The 26,602-nt window shown below is 38.4% G+C and overlaps 1 protein-coding gene across 1 annotated transcript in view; it reads left to right on the top strand.

The window, feature by feature from the left end:
• LOC122813203 (BMP/retinoic acid-inducible neural-specific protein 3) overlaps positions 1–26,602 on the top strand; it is a 1,411,290-nt gene that overhangs the window by 1,051,661 nt on the left and 333,027 nt on the right. The window contains exon 6 of the mRNA XM_044085383.1: positions 9,045–9,281. Within this exon, the coding sequence (XP_043941318.1) occupies positions 9,045–9,281 (237 nt within the window). The remainder of the gene's footprint in view (positions 1–9,044; positions 9,282–26,602) is intronic.

Raw genomic sequence — 26,602 nt, forward strand, 5'->3', positions numbered from 1 at the left:
AGCATTCCCATCACCTGGCCAAGCAGCAAACATGCCCAGTCACCTGGCCAAGCAGCTCACATGCTCAGTCACCTGGCTGAGCAGAACACATGCCAGTCACCTAGCTTAGCAGCACACCACTGAGTAGAGTACACATTCCTAGTTCATTAGTCCGAGAAATGCATCTCTTCTCCTGCAGATGTCTCCAGTGCAGCAAATTCACCTGCCTTCCCCCCACCAGGATAAGCAATTCAGCATTTGGTACTGAATTTCACCCCCCACAATCCCCTTTAACCCATAGACCACTGATCAAACATGAGGTGTTTGGGCGATAGGGCTTTATCCTTGTATGACATTGGTTGGGTAATAGCAGCTGTATTCTATAAATAATAAGAGATGTATTTCAATTAGAGCTTCCACTGATGAAACATCACCATCCTGGGGAAGTCAGTGGGTTTCTTTTTCATGTTGTGTGCCTGTGCCTATAATGCATGCTGACATGTTCTAAACCATCAACATACGTCTGCAACTTGACATGCAATATACTGTGACTATCTGCTGTTGTTGTGGTATAGCTATGTTTTGCTGAGCACAAAGACAATTTCATAGAGCATCACAGATGTCATTTTTACTTATTTATTTATTGATTGATTTTGGTAGTCTGCAGTAATACAGTCCTAGGAATTTGCATGTCATACATACTTTTGGCTACAATTAACATATTTGTGAATTTCAGACATTATTGTTTGACCCTCATTTCCAAATCTACCTTGTACTTGGACTCTATGTGTTGTGAGGACTTTTGTTTAGGGGCCCACTATATGGCATTAACTTAACGCTAAACATAATTAACAAGACAGTTTGTTTCTGAATAATGCTACAAAGCAAATAATGACTACTCTGCATTTAAAAAAATGGTAAATTGATGAGGATGGATATCAACAGAAGCAGCATTGTTACACTACCCCCTCACATTGCTGCCTTCAAGTATGTCATAATGAATATGCAAGAAACTGGTGACATGGATTTATATCTGAAATAGCAAACTCCCCTTCAGTCAAGAAGCAAACATTTGGCATCCCTCTGTTTTGCAATTAACAAAGAAAGGATTTATACCTAAAGCGTGGAATAATCAGGGATAATATATACAATATAGTGACTTGGCATCTGTGCAAAGCTATGCAGACATTCTGGTAGAGTATAATATATTTCATAAGTTTTATAAGTATCTCTGGATAAGAAGTGCAATTTGCGTGTCAGAAGCCAATAATCTATCACATACAATTTTTTCTCTCTTGTTGCAAATAGCTCTAACAAAATTAACTTCACGTCATGATTACATGAGGATAAAAATGCAAAAAATGCATGAAATATTAAGACAGGAATCTGAAGAAGATATTTGCAAAATTTGGTATAACTTGACCATGGAGATGACCTGAGATGAACTGACAGTAACTAGTGACATTCTTCCTGGAACTGCATCACTTACAACAGTAAGCAGATCATGTTCATCATATAGATCCTGGCTGCAGTAGCCTTAGCTTCATGAGATATACCCTGCCAAGGACATAATGGCCGGCCAGCCTCCAGAGATTCTGAGTCAAGCAGCTTGAGCTGCGCTGACTAAAAAACAAGTCTGGGCACAGAGCCCTTCAGAACTTTACTGCCACCAAAAAGTATGTTCCTTTGTGGCTTTTGAGGCTATTTTCTGTCATGAAATTGTGTTTATTTTTTTCTTGTTGGGGCTGGCATAGTGTTTAAAAGTGTTTTTTAATGTGTTTTTCTGTCAAAAAAGGAACTTTAGTAGACAGAGTTTTACCAACGTTTGCTGCTTGCCTCCCACAGGAAAGCAGTACTATTTTTGTCTTGACCATGAAACAGACTACTATTCCCATGGTTGTCTTTTCTTCTGGCCCCAAAATTAAAACCTTAAGTAAACAGCCTTTGCCACCATAGCAGGCTAGTAATTTGCCGCAGGTGGATGAGTCTGCTGTGGCTTTTTGTTAGTCCTCAGACCACTCATCTTTTACTCTGGATCCATCTGGTATAGCACCTACAGCTGAATTCTTAGAACATTCCAGATGATGACAAAAATGAGCGTTTAAGTTCTCCCTTGGATAGAGATTTAGTGTTTGTCCCGCCTGCTGCAGATGTGATCAAAAAGTGTGATGAAAGGGGCATCAACCCTCCTTTTCCAAATTGCCCAATGGAATTTCTTTCCCCTCTTCCAGTTTTGGCAGAATACAGAATAAACAGTCTCAAAAGAATTTGGGTAAACAGATGTTTAAGAAAAAATGGCAGATGTATTTGAAAAAGAAGTGTCTAACCTCCCAAAACCAAGGACTGCCCAATATATCTGAATAAATATTCAAGAGACCTTGTGATCAAGGCCTTCCCTTGGCCCATTTTTTTCTTCCAGAAAGAATTAATCTTCATCTTTCTCTTTGACAACAGATTGCTACAGACAAATGGCTAATTAATATCATTCATCTAGGTTACAGATGGCAGTGGGAAGAATTTCCTCCCTTGCAGGAGGTCATTCAAGGATGTTCCTAGTGCCAAATAAAGAAAATGCTCAGAGACTATTTCTGAATCTTTTGTTCCACAAACTGTTTGCAATGATGCTCACATTCAAAATTATGTCACTTCAAAATCTATTCCCTCTTCTTCCTCTTTCGGGTTTTCTGGTAACATTAGACTTAAAAGATGCTCATCATCACATCCCTATTTATACAAACATCAGATGTTTCTTAAGGTTTTGTATATCTGGATCACATTATTAGTTTTTTACCTTACCCTCTGGACTATCCACTGCACCAAGAGTGTTCATAAAGTATCTAGCTTGAGTTATAGTGTATTTCAGGGTATCCATTTTTTCAAATATTTAGACAACTTGGTTACTTTTTGCAAAGTTTTTTTTTCACAAAGTGTCAGGAATATCTCTTTGGGGTGAGAGATCTTTTACGCAAGCTAGAATTCCAACAGAACACTCAAAAGTCTTTTTCTAACACCTTTATTGAATTATCACTTGCAACAGCGACATTTTTACATTTAAATAAAAGTAATCAATCGGAACTAATATGTTCACATTTACAACTAAAAGTAATCAAACTGCATTAACATGTTCAGATTTACAAACATTATACTTCACATATATTGCTATACATCATATAACCTAAGCAACATTGCATAAATTATTCAATTCCTGCCCCATTTTTTAAAGAAGAAACATCTTTATTAAACCATCACTTAGGACATGAGCAATCACACATTTATATAAATGAAAACAAAACACACCGACACAGTCCTAGTTGCAAGCATTTTACATCACAAACCATACTGACACACTCCCAGTTGCAAATATCATGCATCACTTACAATCTACCCAAACATTTTCAGTCAAACATTACATAGCGCATTTATGTCCTGCCTTCTTTTAAGTCTCCTTCCTCCCCTGTATGTTTTGTTCTCACAATTCCCATTTTTCCTACTTAGTTTGCTCCTACCTTTCTCTAAAGATCTCAGTTCCAGTTGTTTTATCTCTATTACTATAATCACTATTTCTAGTATAGTTGGTTTAGATTTTGATTTCCATTTTCTAGTAAGTCTTTCTTGACTCCCTCACACAGGATTGTGTTCCTGGGATGTCAACTAGACACTTCAGTTTAAAGAGTTTTTCTTCCACAAGGAAAAAAATAGATTTTTATTTAGAACTATGTCTGAGGTTCTCCACTCAGATTTAGGTCACTGTGAGGGAATACCTCAGGATCTTGAGTCTCGTGGCATCTATGATTTTTATTATACACTTAGTAAGGCTCCACATGAGAAAGGTACAGTGGTATATAAAATAACTTTAGTCCCAGCATCAACACCCTTTATCTTTTCAAATCCCAGCTCTGGGATTTAACAGAAGAGAAATCTTTTCATGAAGACAACAGATATTCTTAAATCCAGATCTCACCATGTACCTCCTTGTTCCAAAGTAGTCACCGCAGATGCTTCTGACTTTGCTTTGGGAGAAGTTTCAGGTAGGGATAAAAGTACAAGGGATGTGGGACACTAAGGACAGATGTAAGCACATAAATGTCTAGGAGATGCTTGCCCTGATCAAGGCACTGAACTCTCTGATCCATCTTTGGCCCCTGAAACCTCTTGAAGTGGTTCCAGACAATGCCACAGTCAGGTGGTATATCAACAAGCAAAAGGGAACCAGGTATTAGCTTAGCATATAGATTCAAGGCACAATCTGACTCTATAGACATCGAGTCAGAGTAAAACTGTGTGGCTGACAAGCTGTGCAGGACCAAGAAGACCATGAAGAATGGAAACTAGATCAGGGGGTCTTCCAACATTTGTTCCATGTATGGGTAGTTCCTCAAGTGGACGTTTTTGCCTCCTCTTCAAACAATCGACTAGCAAGATGATGTTCCAGAACTCTATGTAAGAATCTCCGGAGGACAGATGGTTTTCATTACTTTGGACAGGAATGTCCCTGTATACTTTTCCATCCTTTCCACCAATATCCAGAGTATTTCTGAAGATTCAGAAAAAATCCCCAAGATCATTGTGATGACACCTTTCTAGCCTAGTCAATTGTGGTTCTCCCGTCTTTCAGAAATGTCCATGGGAAATTACCATAAGCTTTCAAACACATTGGATCTACTCAAACAAAAGGAGGGGTGTTTGATTGCCTGGAAGATCGGGTCTTAATTCTGTTTAGGCACCTGCTGACTGTAGATGTGCAGCAGCTATTAATGGAAACAAGAATGCCTGCCACTAAACAATCATATATTAGCAAATGGAAAAGGATTTATCATTGGTAGCAGCAACATAACCACCACCCATTCAGGGCTAGTTATTCTCTGGTTTTACAATATGTGAGCTACTATGCTATGGCCTTTCTTATTCCTCTGCCAAGGTTCATTTAGCACCCATGTCAGCATGTCTGCTCCTGGATCCACTTCTTTCAAGGCAGTATCATATCAAACATTTTTGAAAGTGGTTTTGCATTAGAGGTCTCCATGTAAACCAGTGGCCCTTCCTTGGGATCGGAATTTTGTGGTAGTAAAGAAACATTCCATTTGAACCAGCTAATCTGGCTGATATGAGGATCTTAACACAGAAAATAGTTTTACTAACTGCTCTTTCTACTGCAAGAAGGGTATCTGAGTTGCAAGCTCTTATGTTGAGTCAACTCCACCTCATTTTCCAAATGGACAGGGTTTCTTTGAGAATTAATCCTTCTTTTATGCCTAAAGTGGAGTCCACCTTTTCTTTAAACAAAACTATCCATCACACAGTTTTTTAATGAACCTAAAAATAAGGTAGAAAGGACACTCCATACCTTGGATGTCCACAGACAACTCAGGTACTATCTTGAAAGAACAAAAATCTTTCGGTTCTTCAGATCAATTGTTTATTTCTTTTGAAGAGAAGAAGACAGGATAACCTTCGTCAGCACAGATGATTTCCAAATGGTCGTCTAAGGCTAATACCTTTTTGTTATACTCACCTAACAAATCTGTTTCAGGCATGGTCAAGGTCCTCTCTCCCAGGTCCTTGACTTCATGTATGGCTTTTTGGAAATGGTTGGATTCTAGAAATATTCTAAACTCTGCTACATGGTCTTCTGTACATACTTTTTACAAAGTATTATAATCTTGATTCCTTCTCTAGGTCCAGCTCAAGCTTTGCTATGACCATTCTCCAGAGGTTCCTGGACTCTTCCTTCCCCCTCCCAAATGTGCTTAGCTATAGTAGTATACCTAATACATAGCTAAGGCTACTGCAGCAGTAATCAATATGATGAACATAGTACACTTGTGTAAGTTGAATTTACCATAACAGTAGATGTTTAAATGATCACGGTTCTATTAGCTGTTCTCTGCCCCCATCCCCTTTGCTTTTCGTGTGTGTGTTTTTTATGCCAGGGTGTGGACATTATTTTAATAAAATAACAGCATGCCATAAGGTTATATATTATGGAAAAAAGTAAATCAGATGTGGGCACATCATCTCAATGACACACCACAATTTTGGAATGTTGACATTTACCCCAGGAATTCAGCAGTTCTAAGCTAAATCCTTATTGTTTCCTTTGGGTTTCTTAAAAAAGGCTGGATAATTAGGAATTGCATGACTTCAGGTTGCCCATCATTAATGAAGGCAGGCAGCCTAGACAGTAAGCAGTGTTAATTGCTTTGGGAGGTCCATGCTGCATAAACTGTGATTGACTTAGTCTGAAAGTTGTTTATGTGTGGAATTGAACAAGTATTTTCCAAAGGTTGTGCTTGTATAGTGCGTAAAGCTGCCTCAGGCTACTGGGAGATACGGCACACTCCCTGGTGGTAGCAGTATGATGCTGCACCAATGTCATTGATTTCCTCATGTGGCCTGGACATAAGCACAAAGAAGCCTAAAATTGATCGATTAGATGATGTGAATAAGAACAGAAAATGATGACATGCCTATCAACTGTAAAGATTTTCACAGAATGTCAAGAATTTTGCATCATATTTTTAGTCCATGTTTCATTTGTGTAATGGATAGAGTCTTAATCTCAGAGATACAAGCTACAGGGTTTGATTCTTACCTTTGGAAAGTAAATTAGCTGGGATTAAAATGACCCACAACGGTAGCTAGTCTAGTACTTTCCTATAAACCTGTGCTCTCAAAAGTCACCTATGTCTAGTAATACACTTTAAATATTTGAACCAAATCAGGGTTTGTATCAGATGCTTACAGTAGAATTTACTCTTTAATCATCTTCCACTCATCTAAAAATGCTCAAAAAATCCAGATTGCTAAATGTATCGATCTGACTGTTTGCTGATCTGAATTGATACAATTGCATACTGTAAGAAAAGGCACATTGGCTAGCCATAACCAATAACAACACTTTTCTACTAAGTAATCTGATCTTTAATAATCCCGATGCAAGGCTGTTGCTCACCACAAAGTGTTCCATGTCAGGGAACCAAACTACTGCCTTAGAAATAGCCAGGAAGACTCTGTCACCCTTCCCTATCCTACAGTCAGACTTAGCACTGGTGAAAATCCTTCTCTGAAATCGGGCCTGCCATGTGGAACTCTTTACGTACTTACATAGAATATCCTGAAACAGTAGCAGTATTCAAAAAGCATCTTATGTAATTTCTACAAAATTAGACTTTGTGCATCTGTTTTCATGACACTGGCTGATTGTCGCTACACATTTCAACCTTTTCAAGCATGTTGATCATAATCCTCCTTTATATGCTAATACGTAATGTGTAAGTAATTTCTAATCATGTGTAAATGCACTGCTATGTAACTACAAATGCATTCCTCACTCTGCCACTATGTAATTGCAGTTGCAGCATATGCATGCAAATAGCAAGGGTCTTCTCATGTACTGTAGAAATTTTCTGTACCATTGTAACCAGCTCATAGCAGAAAAGGATCTATTCACCAGCTCACCCACCTGGTTACCAAATTGTAAAATAAAATAAAACATCCGAGAAGTTAGTTGTGCAGTTTGCTACTTGGTCAATATAAGGAAGCACTACATGTGCATATTTTACCTCACTATTTACTAGGTAATCTCACATTCTTTTTATTTCTTAATGGCTGCATTTACAGCACACCTTTCTCATGCATTACTAAATATTATTTATGTAGAAACAAACATGGATTCAGGGATCAGTTAAAAAAATATGGGGGTGGGTTATGCAGTAACAAGACTGTATTTTTATGTTTGATAGCGTGTGCATTTGTGTGTCTGTATGTGTGTGTGTGTGTGTGTGTGTGTGTGTGTGTGTGTGTGTGTATGTGTGTGTATGTGTGTGTGTGTATGCTTGCACATATGCATGTGTGTGTATATGTGCCTAGCTGCTTAAATCTGTGACAAACTTGGAGAAACTCGTAAAACCACCTGAAAGATGGGGAAATAGTGTGCATAATGTTTCAATTTTTTTTTTTGAATGTATGACATTTTTGAGGTTGTTATCTAATTATTCCATGAGGTAGCCTTGTGAGCTGTTTGTCTCTGCTGTATAATGTCTCTTTGATCATATAACCCTACCAATATCTTACTTATCATGTGCTCCACATTTAACAACTGCATGTAATGATATACTCTTAAAGAATAACAAAATACTCGGACAGAATTTATTCTGTATGTTATCATGGTGGGCGTTCGAAAGACATGCGACAATGGGCATGCCTTCGTTGAAGGTTGAACATCGAGCTGGCACTTCGGCATTCGTGAAAATCTACTGCCAATCATTAGCGGACCAGAGTTCTGCTGTGGCGACCCCTAACCGGGAAAAGCCAAAAGACAAACAACATCATTCATCTCTCAGTGCCTTTTCATGGCATGTAGACTCATTTTAAGGCTTATCATGTTTTATCCTATTTGATGTCATTCTTTGATACATAAGCAGTGTTACCCTCTCCCTTAATTATACAGTCTGACATTTCTTTGTCACCTGAATTTACTGATCAGTATATGTTACTAGTCTGTTATCTTGCAATAAGCATATATTATGATAACATGAAGTTCCTCTTTTTGAAAAAGTTCATATTTTGCCATGCTTTAACTCATTTTGCAAAATCAGTGAAGTGAATATTTTGTACCAAAGGAGGACAGTTTTAACACGTCATTAAATGTTACATGCAACACAGTGAAGATATTTTTCAGATTTTCCTGGTTTGCTTACTCATTTAAGAAACAGATAAGTAACTTGTAATCTTTTGTATCTGCTTATACAGTCAGGCACCATTTTCCTGCAAGGCGTTCTGAATGTTAATTTATAGCTAACAACTTAAATCTATTGACTTCAATAAGTTTTCTTGTATTATCCCATTTTCCATGAAATTTTGCTCTGTTTCTGTTCTCATTTTTAGAATTTTTTTGTTTTACTTAATTTCTCAAGTTGTTTTTAACTTCAAACCATTGGGCACTAAATCTATCTACCTAACACATTTGTTTGCTTCTGCTATTAATAAAAACTCATTGGCATATATTGTTTATTAAGTAACTGGTTTATGATTTTAGCTCTTTAAACATTTATTTTCTTTTACAGGTCTGCAGGTCTTACTCCCAGACTATATACAAGAACGATTTGTTGATGCAGCTCTCAGTTACATTGCTTGCAACTCGGAGGGTGGATTTTTTTGCAAAGACAATGACTGCTGGTGTCAGTGCAGCCCAACATTCCCAGAATGCAACTGTCCTTATATGGACATCCAAGCAATGGAAGAAAAACTGGTCCAAATACTTGATACCTGGACTGCTTATAACAGCGAATTTGAGGACTCAGGTTGGAAGATAATTATTGTAAAGTATACAAAAATTAAATAGCCTTTATAAATTGTGGTGTTATTTTAATCTAATTTTAATTTTTCAAGAGCATATGGGTTTGTGTGTGTGTGTTTCAATCATGGCATACAGTTAAAGTGTTGAATATTCATTTATGATAGCTTCCGTTGCAATATTTATAAAGACCTGGGTTTCAGTAGTGTGGTGTTTGAATGTATAATATTAATAGTTTTATCTGTGTGTCTGTGTGTGTGTGTATGTATCTTATATATATATATATATATATGAAGAGAGAAAGAGAGAACAACAAAGGGTTCTACTAATGTATATTGCTTAACTGGTTAAGGAAAATGTTTTTTGTGTAACAGCTCTGAAAAGAAAATAACAATATATGTTTTTCTAGTATCAATGTTTTATTTAAATATAAACATCTAGTGCTTTCTTTACATATTATTGTTTATTTTTTAACTGAAATGCTTCATGCTTAAAATACATTTATTTACTGGTACAGCTAGCAGATTCTACTAAAGCACTTTATGTTCCTCGAAGAGACAGAAATATGAATTGTCATTAAATATTAATAATTTGAGAGTGTTTCCATGGTAGCTGATTGACTATATTATGAAGTACAATCTCTGCTGACAATTGATTTTCATTTATGTTTTATTACATACTAATGTGAACTCTTTGGTTCTTACACCAATAACCCATTTAGCTAAAATATTACAAAAGTAGATGCAATTATGAGCAAACAGAGTCTCATCTTCCCTCTAAAATCCTTAATTAATGATACACATCATATATATATATATATATATATATATATATATATATATATATATATATATATATATATATACATACACACGTGTGTGTGTGTGTGTGTGTGTGTGTGTGTGTGTGTGTGTGCGGGTTTACTATCATAAATTCGAAAGTAAAAATACATAATGTCTTTATTTTCTAATTTATGCATCGAAAATGAACATTTTCGAATAATAGTAAACTCGAAAACAAGGGTGTATTGTCGAAAATGTCGCTTGCGACATTTACGGCAATACACAGCACGCCCACCCTTCCCATAATCACCTACCTACCTAACCGAACGCACAGTTATGCAGGGGGGCTGCGCCCCACTGCACCCCCCCACACACCCCCTAACTTAATATTCCAACTCCGAGATCGCACTACAGTGAGGAAAGGGATGCATTTCCCTAACCGCAGTGTACCGCGATCCCCTCCCATGACCAAAAGTTAGAATTGCGAATGCACAGTTCATTCGCAATGCAAACCTTCGCTCATGTCACCTGCCGTAATATGAAGTATTCGAACATCTGATGTTCGAATACTTCATAGCCGTGCAACTGCACGTCAACATAATGATAGCAAACCGTGTGTGTGTGTGTGTGTGTGTGTGTGTGTGTGTGTGTGTGTGTGTGTGTATGTGTTTGTATTTATGAGTTCATGTGTATATGCATATACGTATATGTATATACACACACACACACACACACACACACACACACACACACACACACACACACACACACACACACATACATATATATATATATATATATATATATATATATATATATATATATATATATATATATATATATACTGATAATATATTTATTGATTTTATTGGTCAATAAAAGAATTTGTAAGGCCCTGGTCTAAAATACTGCCCTCTGCCATAGGTGGAAATATGGCTTATATTAATATTCTTACCACCTGACATATATAGCTTCTCTGAAAAAAAGTCTTGACTAGAATAGTATAAATTAATATGAGCAAAGTCTCCTTAGGGAATGGTCTGTAAAATAAAGTGCAGTTTCCTTCCTGAGTTTAATTAAAGAAAAATAAATGCAACCATAAGACAGCAGACATGAGGCACAAGGGGGTTTCATCTTAGTGCAGAGCGCATAACCTGAAATGAAGAACCTGGAATTAATAGCCACGAAAACTGTACAGTAAAGACAATAAAGCTAGTGAATGGCTTGGGCAAAATAAAGACCTGCAGTCACAGTAAGGCAAACTCCATAATACCTACTGAATAAAAATAAGAAAGGTGAAAGAAGTGACTGTACCTCTAACAAAATATAGACTCGCCTTCACTTTCCTTTAAATTTCATTAAAACATATTTATGACATGTTCTGACAGATTGCAACAACATAAATAAATCATTTTAGGATTAACAATAATCATGTTTTTGTTGGTTTTGTATAGTTATCCCAGGATGATTTATACCTGTATTTTGTTATGCTATTGTAATTTTTAATCCATATAAATGTTTCAAGTTATATAATTTTGCCATGAAAGTATATTAATGTCACCATTATAAAATGTGTGTCAGAATAACTCAGCTGCATACAAATGTAACGCTTTGTTCAAGCAGCTGGATTTAAAACTGGAATTTTTTTGTATTTTCATTTTGAATTGGTCCTGCATTTCTAAACCTCAAGCTGCTTATTCCTCAAGTAAGTACCTACAGTATAGCTCTTCTATTCAGCAGTACTTTGTGTATCTGCCTTTTTTACTAGTTTCATCTGCACAGCAGCCTTATACGTTGCATAGAACAAATGCATTCTGAAAGTTGCAGTCTTAAAGACCCAACTTATCAGATATCTTTCAGACGTCATATCGTATTAGCTCTCCTAGTTCAGATTGGAATCACATTCTGTATCATATATTTGCCTGTAACTCTATACTCATTAATAGCCGGAGCCCAATTAACTGACACTAAACAGATGACAGAAATCTGTCTGTCTGTCATATGCCTTCCTTATACCGAAGTAATAGGCTGAAGTCCACTGCTTAGTGCAGCTGTCTCTCATCTCCTAGCACAAAATTTCATTTTTGCCTCTGGGTACTGTTTGGGAAGACTTTGCATGTTTTCCTCATGTCCACATCATATTTCTCTGGGAAAAAAAGAATGCTCTTTTGATTAATGACTCATCTGATGAACAGGTGTTTTGTACAATGAAAATAATAAATGAAGCTCTTTTAATGATTCGTTTTTAATTTCATTGGGAGCTGTAAATTGGTTGATTTATTTGTTAGATATCTTACAGCATAGTTGTTAGTTTTTCATCTCACTTGTGTAAATGAAACTGTGTATACAGTTTCATTTCTGTGGTTTACCAGTCCTAATTCCACATTTGAGGTGCAGGATGGGATATTAACATGAGTGGGCTCTACCCTGCCTCCATAGTTGTGTAAGTGTGGAATTAGCATATACAAATAAGTGGGTAAGGGGCAAATCACATTGTGTGAGCCTTGTAGCCGTGGCCCTGTAGTAACACAGTAGTTTATTTCTTGTCATTGTTTTTATTTTTTATTTTTTTTTTTTAACAGAATACTACTTCATTGTGGTTGTACACATTCAGTCATGTAGTTTCATTCCTAATGCTTTTATATTCATAGCCTTCAGTGTATTGACATGAGTACTTCTCTGGCCAGTTCCATTTCTTCCAACACTCCAATATATGCTACTTAGCCTAATAAGGTTATTCTAATAAAATTGGTCCTTGGTTTTTGTTATGCAGCTTCTGTATCTGAATGTCATCTATAAAGGACTCTCTCACCTCAATACCCAGTTCACAATATAAAATTTGTAAATCAATAAAAAAGGAAACATCACACATGCAGTATTATTTTGCCACCATTTTTTAAATATGTATTTTTTATTTTTCTCTATTTATAAGATATAGGAGATATTATAAATAGACAACAGAGGTGTGGGGACACTGCTGCTACCCCTCCACCCCACAGAAATATATATATTCTGTAGGAATGTAAATATACTTTTGTGAAAAGTGTTAAGCAGACATTTTTGACCAGTAAGTGTTTTAGTTAAGATGTTTTCCACAAAATAAATTTAAAGTAGAAACAACATTTCATTATAGACCTTTATACCTTAGACGCTGAGAGAGACTGAGAATATTGCTTGCTTTCTTTGTACGAGCATCTTCTAAAGATGTAATAGGAATATTGCTAAACAGTTATGTGCTACCATATTTCAGTTCTGAGTCTTTTGTGGTAGCAAAGTTTATTCTTTTAAGACCATTGTTGGTGATTTAGAACTATTACGTTTAAAAGTAAGACAAGCATGTTTCAGGCTTTGTGAGTTGGTGCATGGTGTATAGCAATAACAGAGGTACAGTGAAACAAAGTAAATGAATAGATGCAATACATATTTAAAAGTTTAAGATCTCGCAGACAAAAGTATCAATCAAGTAACCTCATGCACTGAATGAGATTATGTTATGAAACTCCAGTTTTCTGAAAGCTGACAAGCCAGAAGGACAATAACAATAACAACTAAATGCCTAAAATACAGAAGGGCAAAAAAAATTGTTTATTTATTTGCATGGAAAAGTTCCATAGCACCCTCCCTAATGTGCGTGTGGGGGGAGTCCCCCCATACCTCTGAACTTATACATCAAACCCCAGGATCACATGAACTCACAGAAGGGCAAAATCTCCTAAAACAAGTTAATCATTGCCAGTGACGACTTAGAAAGACACAGGGAATGATTACCTATGGAAAGTAGTAGTGCCAAAATTATTCCTTTTATCTTTTTTTTCTTCTGCTTGCTACTGATGCTTGAGCAATTTCAGCTCCAGCAACCATATGTTTGTCACTGAAACAACTATTCTGAAAGACAAATTGACCATTAACAAATATTAAAAAAGATAATCTAAAATAATACTTTTTATGGGGCATTACCCTAAACAATAAGAAAACAGAATGCACAGAACATGTGAAATGCTTTCTCCTGATGTACAGCATATGCCCCACTACACTTGATATATTCTTATATTAGTCATGTTTGAATTGCTCTGGTAGGACAGAATGAAAGGATCTCTAGGATTTACCAATGTTCCAGTCACTCAACAGTGGCTAGTGCCTAATACTAGTGTAAAATTTAGCAGGTGTAACAAAAGAGTATAAATTACGTTGTTTAAAAATTCAAAGCATCATTGCAAATGTACTGACTGCTTTCAGTGGAATTAGTTCCAGTTGTATTTTTGAAACCTGCATCTCCAGAAAATCTAAACAAGATCAGGAGGAAATAATTACTAAGTCAAAAATTGTTGTATCTCAGGGAATTCTCCTTTTTCTGAGGTACAGCAATTTATTTACTTATTTATTTATTTCACATTTGTTGACTGGGATAGTCTGACTGAGCTGTTGCCCTTTTTTAGCGGAGGCCCAGAGAGAAAAGCTCCACAATTATACACAAAAAGATAGTAGTAATAATAATTACAATAAAAACAAAGTTAAAGTTGTACAATAACTAGAATCATAAATCCACAGATTACAAAATAAGAATATACAATCACTTTAGATACAAGTTATATAAAAGCATTGGTTTGTACAGGGTGGATCTGAATGAGCAATCAATGTAGTTATTCAAAGACATTTACAGGATAGTAGCATTATTCACATCAGAAGTATAGTTTGAGAGAATTGGAACATGCAGGTAGTAAATGAAGCATACTAACAGCATTTAGTGAGAATGTGCTATTTAAGTGAGTAATACACAGTAAAAGAAGTGTCAGAGGGTTTAGATTTAGCAGCTAGGAGTGTTAAAGTAGGCATGAGGGCAGTTTTGCTAGAGAGGCTGTGGTCAGTGAGTGAGGATAAGATCAGGGACAATGTTTACGGTGCAAAAAGAATATGTCCAAGTGCCAATAAAACACAAACTCAAGTAGAAAGCACTTGTAGGAAATAAGGCTGCAGGCTGTAGTTCGGAGTTTTAATTGAGGTACCAAAGGAACATAAACGCCAAAAACACTCCACACTGCGTTTTCGTTTTCAAATCACTTCATCAGATAACATAAAACATACCACATTCAGCCCTTAAATACCATTAATGAAATTACCTAATTACCTTATTAGGTAACAATTAATTACTATCAACTACTCTTTAAAAAAATATACTTGCAACAAAAAATTCTACTAAACTACATAAAATAATATAGATTAGAGGCTTTTACGTCCAGATATTATGTTGCTATTCCATCACTGAATTGTAATATGTACTCATGGACAACAATATGTATATACTTAAATGATAACATATACTGTCAACTATTTAAAATCTGTGGCATGAAGACTGTATACTAATCACAAATACATAATACATAAAATTAGTATGATAGTGACTATGAAGTATGTGTTAAAGATGGAGGCAGTTTGGGAGTAAATGTATATAAATAGTTGGATGGGTTGTGCGACCCCCACACTAGAGTCTTGTTCTCTGCAAAAATGTTTTTAATGTACAGAAGTAAGCTTTGCATTTTGCTGTTTAATCAGCAGGATTTCACATGATTTCTAGAGATTTAGGACTCAATCTCTGCCATGTCTCAAAACTTCTGATAGAGCATCCAGTGTATGTTCATTGAAGCCATATACATGTTTTTAGTTAAATGTAGCAGATGTCATTCCCTGCTCCAATGTGAGAGAAAGTAGTACATCCCAAAGGATCAGCAAGCTGGCCAGCTCCCCACCACCTGACTCCTGCAACTAAGCATATGATCGGTCTGGGGACTTCTGGGAAGGAATGCATGAACTCTATGACTTTTGCCACACCTTTGGATTCAGAACTCCCACAACTGTGGAACAAATGGGTCAACTGAGTGCAGTTAGTGGAGGGTTCAGACTTAGTCCCATATGGGATGATTAAAAAAATAAGAACAAAAATGTATATATATATATATATATATATATATATATATATATATATATATATATATAAAAGATAAGTAGTAAAGGCTATTGATGTGTGTGTGTGTGTGTGTGTGTGTGTGTGTGTGTGTGTGTGGTGTGTCTGGAAGTGAGAGGTAATCATTTTTTTGTCTCTTACAAAAATACCATATCATCTTCAAAACGTGTTCATTTATTTATTGCATAAGAACTACTTGGATAATTTAGTGCGATGCAGACTTCTGCTTACAGTAAAAATAAAAATAAAGCTTATGGCATGTTGTGTATGGGCTACTTTGATGTGAATGAATTACTGCAGTTCATTAAACATGACTCACTAATTAAAATCCACATACAGACTGAAGTGTAAGCTAATGAGGCAACAAATAAATGCCTTATCACATCCCTTATTTGGCCACCTCTAGTTTATTCATATACAAAATATAAGTGCTAAAAAACTTCCATGGGAACGTAAGGTTAGGCTTGTTAAGATCCTCAAAGATCAACTTCATCAGCTTTGAAGCTAATGGTACTGCATACGGAATGGCTGCCACACAGATAAGGTCGACTGTCCATTTTTGTAACTTCTGTTAATGTCCCTGACTAGTCAGGATATTTCCCCAGAAATCAGTGTAAAAAGAGCACACCCTAGGCTGTAGCTTATCAGCCTTCTGGAAATATCCACTCTCCCATGTCTGGCCATTGAATCTGTGGCAGATTAGTTACATTAACATGCTGATGTTGTATGACTTTTGGATTTGAGTAGAAAAGTTTAATGTTTAATGTAAAGGAAAGATGCTGCCCTTTTTAGGAATTTTTGATGCTGCTTTTTTTAGGGATTTTTTTTAACAGGTTTAAACATCTCATCACCCCCCCCCCCCCAATTGTAGAATACATATTTGCTTTAAAGTATATTATGTCTTTCACTGGATCCCTATCAGATTATCAAAGTTTCAAAATTTCGAACATCATACGGATGACAGCATAAGATCAAAGTTTTGAAACTTTGAACGTTTTGAATGGAGATCGCCTTACATGGCGGAACAGGAAATTTACTGGTTTCCTCATGGCAGTGCAATCTCAAAGGTGGTATATTTAATTATGAGAGGTTATGGGGGTGCAGGAGGGCTTGCTCCCTACAAAAATGTAAAATAACATTTTTTTTTTTCAAAGTTTCAAAACTTCAATTATACGGTCTCGACTGTATGATGTTCGAATTTTTTAAACATCGATAATCTGATAGGGAATCCTCACACTATAGGTATACCATGCATTTCAAAATCTTCAGGAACAGTGAAGCTCATGCAGTGTTTAAACTGTACAATTCCATGTTTTACCCAATATATATTTTTGTGGTATGGTGGAGTGGTGACATACTGACCCCATGAGCAAAAATGTGAAAAAGATGTTGTGGATGGATGGATGGATGGATGGTAGTGTTTTCGTCTGCATTGGTGCCTCACTTTCTTTATTCGGGTACCCAAAAGTATCTCAATGCCGTCCTCTTGTCTGCATTTATTTATTTTATGTTTGTTTACCAGGAAAGTCTGACTAGACAAAATGTCCTTCTTCAGCAGAGGCCCAGGGAGAAAAGCTCCACATTTATAAATTACCATAAGATACATATACAATGTACAGATACAAATATTGATTCAATCTCAGATACAAGTACAAAATTAAAATACATGTTATACATTTCACTGATACACTCATATAGTTTATATAGGATGCAAAAAATAGCAGTACTGTGATTGTAGGTAGAAAACAAGTTAAGTATACATATGCTCAGTAGGGGTATACTATTCAAATACAAAAATAGGTTGTGCACCTTTAGTTGTCTTTAATAGCTGCTTCCGTTTCTTTCCATATCCCAAAATTATAGAGATAGCTGAAGTGGTAATTCTGGAAATGTCCGTCAAGTGTGTGTGTGTGTGTGTGTGTGTGTGTGTGTGTGTGTGTGTGTGTGTGTGTGTGTGTGTGTGTGCACCTGTGTCTGTGTCTATGTGTACTACAATAGACTGAAGTTCATTACGGACTGATTCTCACTTTACACATGTTAATCGCCAGGACAGGTTCTAGCTCCCTTGTGACAAAAATCAGATAAACTTGATATCTAAAATGGAGAAAGAAGAATAATGCATCTAAAATTTTTTGGACTTCTTTTGTAACGCAATATTTGAAACACCACACAAAGTACATTTTCTAAAGTGTTTAGTACAATGCATTAAAACACTGGGATAATGTATACTTGTAAGCATATAATTACTTTGATTTCTACATAAATAAACACTTTGATGTTGCTAAAGTGGTTAGAAAGACCTTCTACACTGCCCACCTGATCATGAAGGGATTCACATCCAGATCTAGTGAGGTCATTGTTCCCCTGTACTCTTCACTTATCAGACCAATGATCGAGTACAATGCCCCATTCGGGATGTATCTCACCCGACATCTGCAGCAATTGGAGAGACCCCAAAAGTTCCTCACCAAAAGGATAAAGGGACTCCAAAATCTGTTATATGCTGCCAGATTGAAGAAACTCCAGCTCTATTCAGTCGCATACCGTCTGCTCAGAGGTGACATGTGCCTGACATACAAGGCCATGTCCAACCCGGAATTAATGGACATGCTCCACCTCAAAAAATCCAAATCCACCAAAACCACTAGAGCAAGTGACTTAAACCTTAGCACGGATATACATAGGATGTGCTGGATGGATAGATTTATCACTCAGAGACTCCCTATGCTGTGGAATAAAATCCCGGTCCATGTGAGGCAGAGCACCTCGCTGGCTCTGTTCAAGAGAAATCTTGACCTGTGGATGGGAGATCGTAGGTTTACCCTGGGAATCATCTCTGTGTCACTGCTGGACAGAGGCACAACAAACTAATGGGCACACTATTTTTTCATATAAGGGGTGGCGTAAGCCACAAAAATTTGGGCTAGGCTTATACATGCCTTAGGGCAGATAGCCTAGTATAAACCTATGAACCTATGAACCTATGTATGCCAACATAGAAATTAACCTTACGATTCCTTAATTAAATTACTGCAGAGCATGTATAGTTTTTGAAATATGCTGTTTTTAATGTACTTTGAACTTTTTCATGGCAATTATTTATGGATACCAAGGGCAGCATGAACAACACTGGGCATAATGTCATTATTGTCTCTGGGAACACCAGTCCAGTTAGTTACATCAATATCTAGACAAACATTGTCACCCATTGCTTATGGTAATTGGAGGACATTTTGCACAAATTATGTCTTAGTAGGTTCATAGGTGTTAACTAGGCTAACAACTACTTGGGCCTTTTTAAGCCTAGCCATGCATCCCAAATTTCTGACAAGTTCTGGTGCCCCTGAAAATTGTAAGCAGGGACTTGGGAGATGAAACATTTAGAAGCAGGAACCTGTGAGATTAACCAATTACAGGTTGCCTGTGTCCATTAGAGACCTAGATGCCAAACCAGGGATGAATTTCCTGTTCCCCATCTGGCTATCCAAGTTACACTTGAATTGGATTAGAAAGGAAATCTGATTCACATGGATGGACAGCCTTATCCAGAGAAGTGGTAGTCTCTGGGATCCATATCTGTCTTTCCAGCAGGTGCTATTTATACAACAGGCAAGTTTATTTTACAGATATGCAAGAGGTTCATTAGAAAGGGGTTTGACAATGCCTTGTATGCCAGGCATAGATCTCCCCTTAAAAGCCTGTAGGAGATAGAATACAAGGATAGGGCCTTGAGGCAGTCTACATAGGATATGTTACTCATGTCCTGTATTCTTTAAGTGAGGTACCTCTATGTACATTCTAATTCCTGGATTTGTCTGGTTAGGTACATACCAAAGGGGGGACTATACTCAATGATAGGTCAGATGAATGCTGAATACAGTGGAACAATGACTTCATTGGACAGATATGCCATGCTATCATTTATAAATTGCACAACATAGAATGATTTCCTCACTACTTTAGACACTTGAAGGTCAAAGACTGTCTATGCATGTTCCCAAGTCCCTGACTACTGGGTCAACTCTTAGGGGTGTGTCAATATGATAGCTACCAGGGGTGGAAGATTTCTTGAAGAATACTATTATGCATTTCGTGGCATTAAGTTTTAGTCCATGGCTCTAACACCAGTTGTTTGTCTGTGTCCACCCTTCCTGGAGAGCAGTTTAGATCAGTATACAGGCTTTGCTGTATTCTGGGCTGTGGTGTAGTTCCTGTGTTGTCCATTGCCTTACTTGGATAGAAGGAAGTTTATTTGCTCACCAGTGGGAGTGGGGAGCCTTGAGCAGCCTATCTGTCCCTGAAGGAGTGACCTCAGCACAAGAGCTTGTAGTAATTGGTTGTTTTGGACCATTTCTAGCTCTTTTGAAGTTCCCTGTTTAAAATCCGCATTTGCATGGCTTTGCACGATTGTGCACATAGCGCAGCGCCGGTTAAACAAGGTTAAACTTTTTCTGGCTCTGCCAAGTCTGCTTTTCAAATTTTCCCTTAAGAAAGCTCTACTCTTATAATAATCAGTCTACTCACTTTATTATTAGCCTAGCACTTGTTCTCAAAACCTCTCTTCCAAGTAAGCACTCTCAAACTAAAGTAAGCACTACATCCACCTACCACCCCTGTGAGTACTCACTTCCCTTAAAGGCACAGCACTCCCTTATAATATTCTAGCATGTCGAGTGGTAGATTACTAGCATCCTCTCCGGTTCAGTTTGGTTAATCTGGGAATCTTGAGACAATGCTACAATTGTCTCATGTACACAGACAACCCTCTCCTCCTCCCAACAACACAAATACATATGAGAGATGCAACTATATAGCCAAACTGGAGGCTGAACTCTCTCAACTCAGGACTGGCAAGACCAGACAGGAGGAGAAGGTAACCACACACACAGCAAACCCAGTCCCACATAGACCTACCACAACTGCAAACCAAACACATAATAACACAAAGACATACTGAGGCTCTAACAAAAACTTACCAAAACAACAGAGGCTCCCAAAGCAGACACCCAAAAATCCACCACCTCAAAACATAACACATGCAACACATACTTCAATAAATCAGTGTGTCAAACAATCATAGCCCCTAAGGCCAAACACCATGCCTGATACACTAGTAATAGGTAACTCTATAGTCAGACACACTGATGTTCCGCTTACCAGGCTGAACAAGGAGAGGGTAATGGTGAGCTGCCTATCGGGAGCTAGGATCCGCCATATAACACACGCACTCAGGTCACTCCAAAGCAAGTACAAATATGACTCTGTCATTGTCCATGCCGGCATGAATGACCTGGGACGTACCTCCCTGGACTACATGAAAAGAGACATAGAGGAGCTCTCTGATTATGTAGCCCAGGCTGGTATGACCCTGACCATGAGCAGCATCTTGCCCTCACCAAGAATGATGCCACAATACAAAGACAAGATGATCAGCTTTAATAATTGGCTCAATTACTGGTATCATTCTAGGGGATCCAATGTCTGTCTGCTTGGGATGACATGCTGGACAATCCACGCTGCTTCGCAAGGGACGGCCTGCACCTGTCACCACTGGGCTTCCGGATATTGGCTAAGGCTCTTGCCACCCCCATAGTGCCTTTTTTAGGCAAGGCTCAAAAGACAAACCCACCTCCTTAGAAAACAAAAATGGAAAAAAATTAAGGGTAATGCTGCTCAACGCCAGAAGTATAAATCTCAAGATGCAGGCTCTCGAAGCACTCCTCAGTATGGAGAACATCGATGTCTGTGTAGTAACTGAAACCTGGTTCAAGGCTCCTGAGAACACCCCAGCACTACCAGGCTATACCTCGTATCATACTTTTTGCCCCCAAAACTCGGGCCAAACCAAAAAGGGAGGGGGAGTGTCCATATTCATCAAGGACACCCACACCTCCAGGTTAGTGGCAACACATGAAGCATCAGAGACCATCCAGGTGCAACTAACCATAGGCAAAACTGCTATACAACTGGTAGCATGTTACAGACCACCCTCCCAATCTCAGGAACCCCATTCAGCCTTCCTGAAGACATTGGAGGATATGAATGTCTCACCAAACACCATCATATTGGGAGATTTCAACTACCCTAACATAGACTGGGTGCATTATTCTAGCCCTAACACCCTAGCCCAAAGGTTCCTGGAATTCATAAATTCAAATGCAATGGAACAGCTAGTCACCTCTCCCACAAGGGGAGATAATATACTAGACCTGATCATCACAAACATGGGGACAAAGTGCTACACACCGGAAGTATACCCCTCACTAGTGATATCTGACCACAAACTAATCACCCTGGATATACATATCCCACCTCCATCCCCAACACAAAAGACTACAGTGAAAAACTTCTCAAAAGCCGACTTTACACTTCTTAAGACTGAGATGGTATCCTTTAAGCCCACTGGGCCAGTGGAAACCACATCCCACAATGCTGAATCCTTCACAAATACTTTCTACGGACATCTCCAAGAATGCATGGATCATACAATCCCAAATAACACCAAGACCCTCTCCACCAAGGGCAGGCGTCCTGTCTGGTGGACCCCAGCCATAAACAAATTGTATAACAAAAGAAGGAAGCTACTGCACGACAGAGCAAAATCCCATAAAGAGAAGGCATCTCTGCTCAGCATTAGTAGAAAGCTACGTTCTCTCATAAAAACATCCAAGGCCAACTTTGAGAGAAAAATCACTATGGACACTAAAGATAACCACAAGGCCTTTTTCTGCTATGTTAGAAACCTGGGTGGAAACCCTCAGATATGCTCGGAGTTAGTTCACAATGACAAAAAATACACTGAACCCACAGATATTGCAAACATTCTGGCAGACAGGTTCAGTGCAAATTTCTCCCTTCCCTCACCCCCAAAAGAAGAAATACTTATCCCAGCTGAATGTAACCTCCCTGTCATCTCAGATGCCCAGGTGAGAACCGCCCTCAGCAAAGCTAAAAACACAGCATCAATGGGACCTGACGGTATCCCGGGTTGCGTGCTACATGAACTCCAAGAGGAGCTAAGCCTGCACATAAAAATGCTATTTAACCTTAGTCTTACTACAGGATATGTACCTGAACACTGGCGTACAGCAACAGTGGTCCCACTCCACAAAAGAGGCACCTTTACAGACCCTGGTAACTACTGCCCCATAAGCTTAACCAGCCTGGTCTGCAAAGCTACGGAAAGAATCATTATGGAACTCATAAACAGAGACATTGGGGACCTACAGACACTTGATCCCACCCAGTTCGGCTTTGTAAAGGGCAGATCCTGCCTTTTGAACCTGGTTGACTTTTTTGAAACAGTCACCAGAGCCATTGACGAGGGCAAAGCAGTCCATACAGCCTACCTGGACTTGGCTAAATCCTTCCACACAATACCCCACTCAGGCATCATAGACAAGCTCAACAGCTTAAATATAAATCCATATGTCACAAGATGGGTTGCAAACTGGCTAAAGGATAGAACCCATAAAGTCAAAATCGCTGGAGCCATGTCAGACTCAAAGCCAGTCACAAGTGGTGTCCCACAGGGCTCTGTCCTGGGACCCCTCTTGTTCGGCATTTATTTCTCAGATGTGAAAGCAAACATGGGAGGGTTGTGGCTGACAAAGTTCGCAGATGACTGCAAACTAGGCGCCATAGTCGATACACCAGCTGACACATACATCCTACAGAAAGGCCTCACTGAAATGGACAACTGGTGCTGGAGTCATGGCCTTAAACTAAATGCCAAAAAATGTATAGTCATCCCCTTTGGGAAAAACAAAGTACCCACAAATTATCACATAGACAGTAACCCACTGAGTACGGAAAAATTAATCAGAGACCTGGGGACCCAAGTCGATAGTGACCTCTCATTTGACACCCACATTGCCAAAGTGGTTAGAAAGACTTTCTACCTTGCCCACCTTATCATGAAGGGATTCACATCCAGATCAAGGGAGGTCATTGTACCCCTATACTCCTCCCTTATCAGGCCCATGATTGAGTACAATGCCCCATTTGGTATGTACCTCACCCGGCACTTGCAACAGCTGGAGAGATCCCAAAAGTACCTCACCAAGAGGATCAAGGGTCTCCAACATATGTCATATGCTGCCAGACTAAAGAAACTCCAGCTCTATTCAGTAGTATACCGCCTACTCAGAGGTGATCTGTGCCTGACTTACAAGGCCATGTCCAATCAGGAATTGATGGACATGCTCCACCTCAAAAAATCCAAATCCATCAGAACCACGAGAGCTAAAGATTTAAACCTCAGCACAAATATGAATAGGACATGCTGGAGGGACAGATTCATAACTCAGAGGCTTCCCATACTCTGGAACAGAATCCCAGTTCATGTTAGGCAGAGCCCCTCACTGACTCTCTTCAAGAGAAATCTTGACGACTGGATGGGAGATCGTAGGTTTACCCCGGGGGTCATCTCTGTGTCACTACTAGACAGAGGCACAGTAAACTAATTCTATTATGTAAGGGGGGTCTTCACTGTGTCACTACTAGACAGAGGCACAGTATTCTAAATCTATTCTGTACACTTTTTTACCATTACATGGGGTGACGAAAGCCACATCACTATGGCTAGGCTTATAAATGCCCCAGGGCAGATAGCCTAGTACTAAACTATGAAACTATGAAACTATATATGTCATATATGATTACCAATTAATAGTGGCATAATTAAAGTCACCCAAGAATATAAAATAGAAAAACAAAGTAAAAAACAACAAAGCACTGTGTCTGAAGGCAAACCAGGAACGAACGACCAACTAGAATAATTACGTTTATTCCACAAGTAACAAAATACGTATTGGATCCATCCCAGTTTGGCTTTGTCAAAGGCAGATCATGCCTTCTAAACTTGGTTGACTTTTTCGAAACAGTCACCAAAGCCATTGATGAGGGAAAGGCAGTCCATACAGCCTACCTCGATCTGGCGAAGGCCTTCGATACAATACCCCACTCGGGTATCATTGAAAAACTCATCAGCTTAAATGTTAACCCATACATCACAAGATGGGTTGCAAACTGGATGAGTGACAGAACCCACAGGGTCAGAGTTGCTGGCGCCATGTCAGACTCAAAGCCTGTCACAAGTGGTGTACCACAGGGCTCAGTCCTGGGCCCACTCTTGTTTGGCATCTACTTTTCCGAAGTACAAGCAAACACAGGAGGGTTATGGCTGACAAAGTTTGCAGATGACTGCAAACTGGCCATAGTAGAAAACACATCTGACACAGATATCCTTCAGAAGGGTCTCACAGAAACGGATAACTGGTGCCAGAGCCATGGCCTAAAGTTAAATGCCAAAAATGCATAGTCATACCCTTCGGGAAAAACAAGGTTACCCCTAGCTACCAAATAGGTGGCAATCCACTGAGCACAGAAGAAGTTATCAGGGACCTGGGGACCCAGGTTGATAGTAGTCTGTCATTCGACACCCATGTAGCTAAAGTAGTTAGGAAGACCTTCTACATTGCCCACCTTATCATGAAGGGATTCTCATCTAGATCAAGGGAGGTCATAGTCTCCCTATACTCATCACTCATCAGACCAATGATTGAGTACAATGCCCCATTCGGAATGTATCTGACCCGACACTTGCAGCAGCTGGAGAGGCCACAAAGTTCCTCACCAAAAGGATAAAGGGTCTCAAACATCTGTCCTATGCTGCCCGACTGAAAGAACTCCAGCTCTATTCAGTAAACACGCTGCTCAGAGGTGACCTTTGCCTAACATACAAGGCCATGTCAAACCCAGATTTGATGAATATGCTTCACCTCAAAAATCTAGATCCATCAGAGCCACAAGGGCGGGAGACTTAAACCTCGACACGGCTATTAATAGGGCGTGCTGGAGGGATAGATTCATCACCCAAAGACTCCCTATGCTGTGGAATAAAATCCCGGTATATGTGAGGCAGAGCACCTCGCTGGCCTTGTTCAAGAGAAATCTTGACCAATGGATGGGAGATCGCAGATATACCCCAGGGATTACCTCAGTGTCACTGCTCAACAGAGGCACAGCAAAATAATGGGTATAGTTCCCCATACTAAAGGGGTGGCGTAAGCCACAAAACTATGGGCTAGGCTTGTAAATGCCCTCGGGCAGATAGCCTAGTATGAACCTATGAACCTATGAACCTATGTGAGTGCTTTCATATAATAAAATATTATACTTCATCAGACAAAGATCCAACATATTCTGTTCATTTTAAACTTTTAAGTAATGGTGTCATCATGATGTCATTTCCTTTATCTAATTAATTACTTTCCAAATCAAACAATACATTTTGCAAACACCACATTCACTAACATCAACAATTAAAAAATAAAAAAATAAAAAGTATTATGTCCCTATTGCCCTCAGCAGCCTACCTACTATAAACATGTGTATATACTTATATAAAATACTTAAAATGCAATTATGAAATTTATATACATCTATTATTTTATATAAATGAATTAACCTAATATAATTAACTTAACCATTAAATACACTATAATCAAATATCAATTCACTATAAAAAATGTATATATTTTCTAAGATTCTAAAAAACATGTGCATGTATATATCTCTCCTATA

Source organism: Protopterus annectens, chromosome 10.part0, assembly GCF_019279795.1.
Source record: "Protopterus annectens isolate FY-2018-M chromosome 10.part0, PAN1.0, whole genome shotgun sequence".
Taxonomy (NCBI): domain Eukaryota; kingdom Metazoa; phylum Chordata; order Ceratodontiformes; family Protopteridae; genus Protopterus; species Protopterus annectens.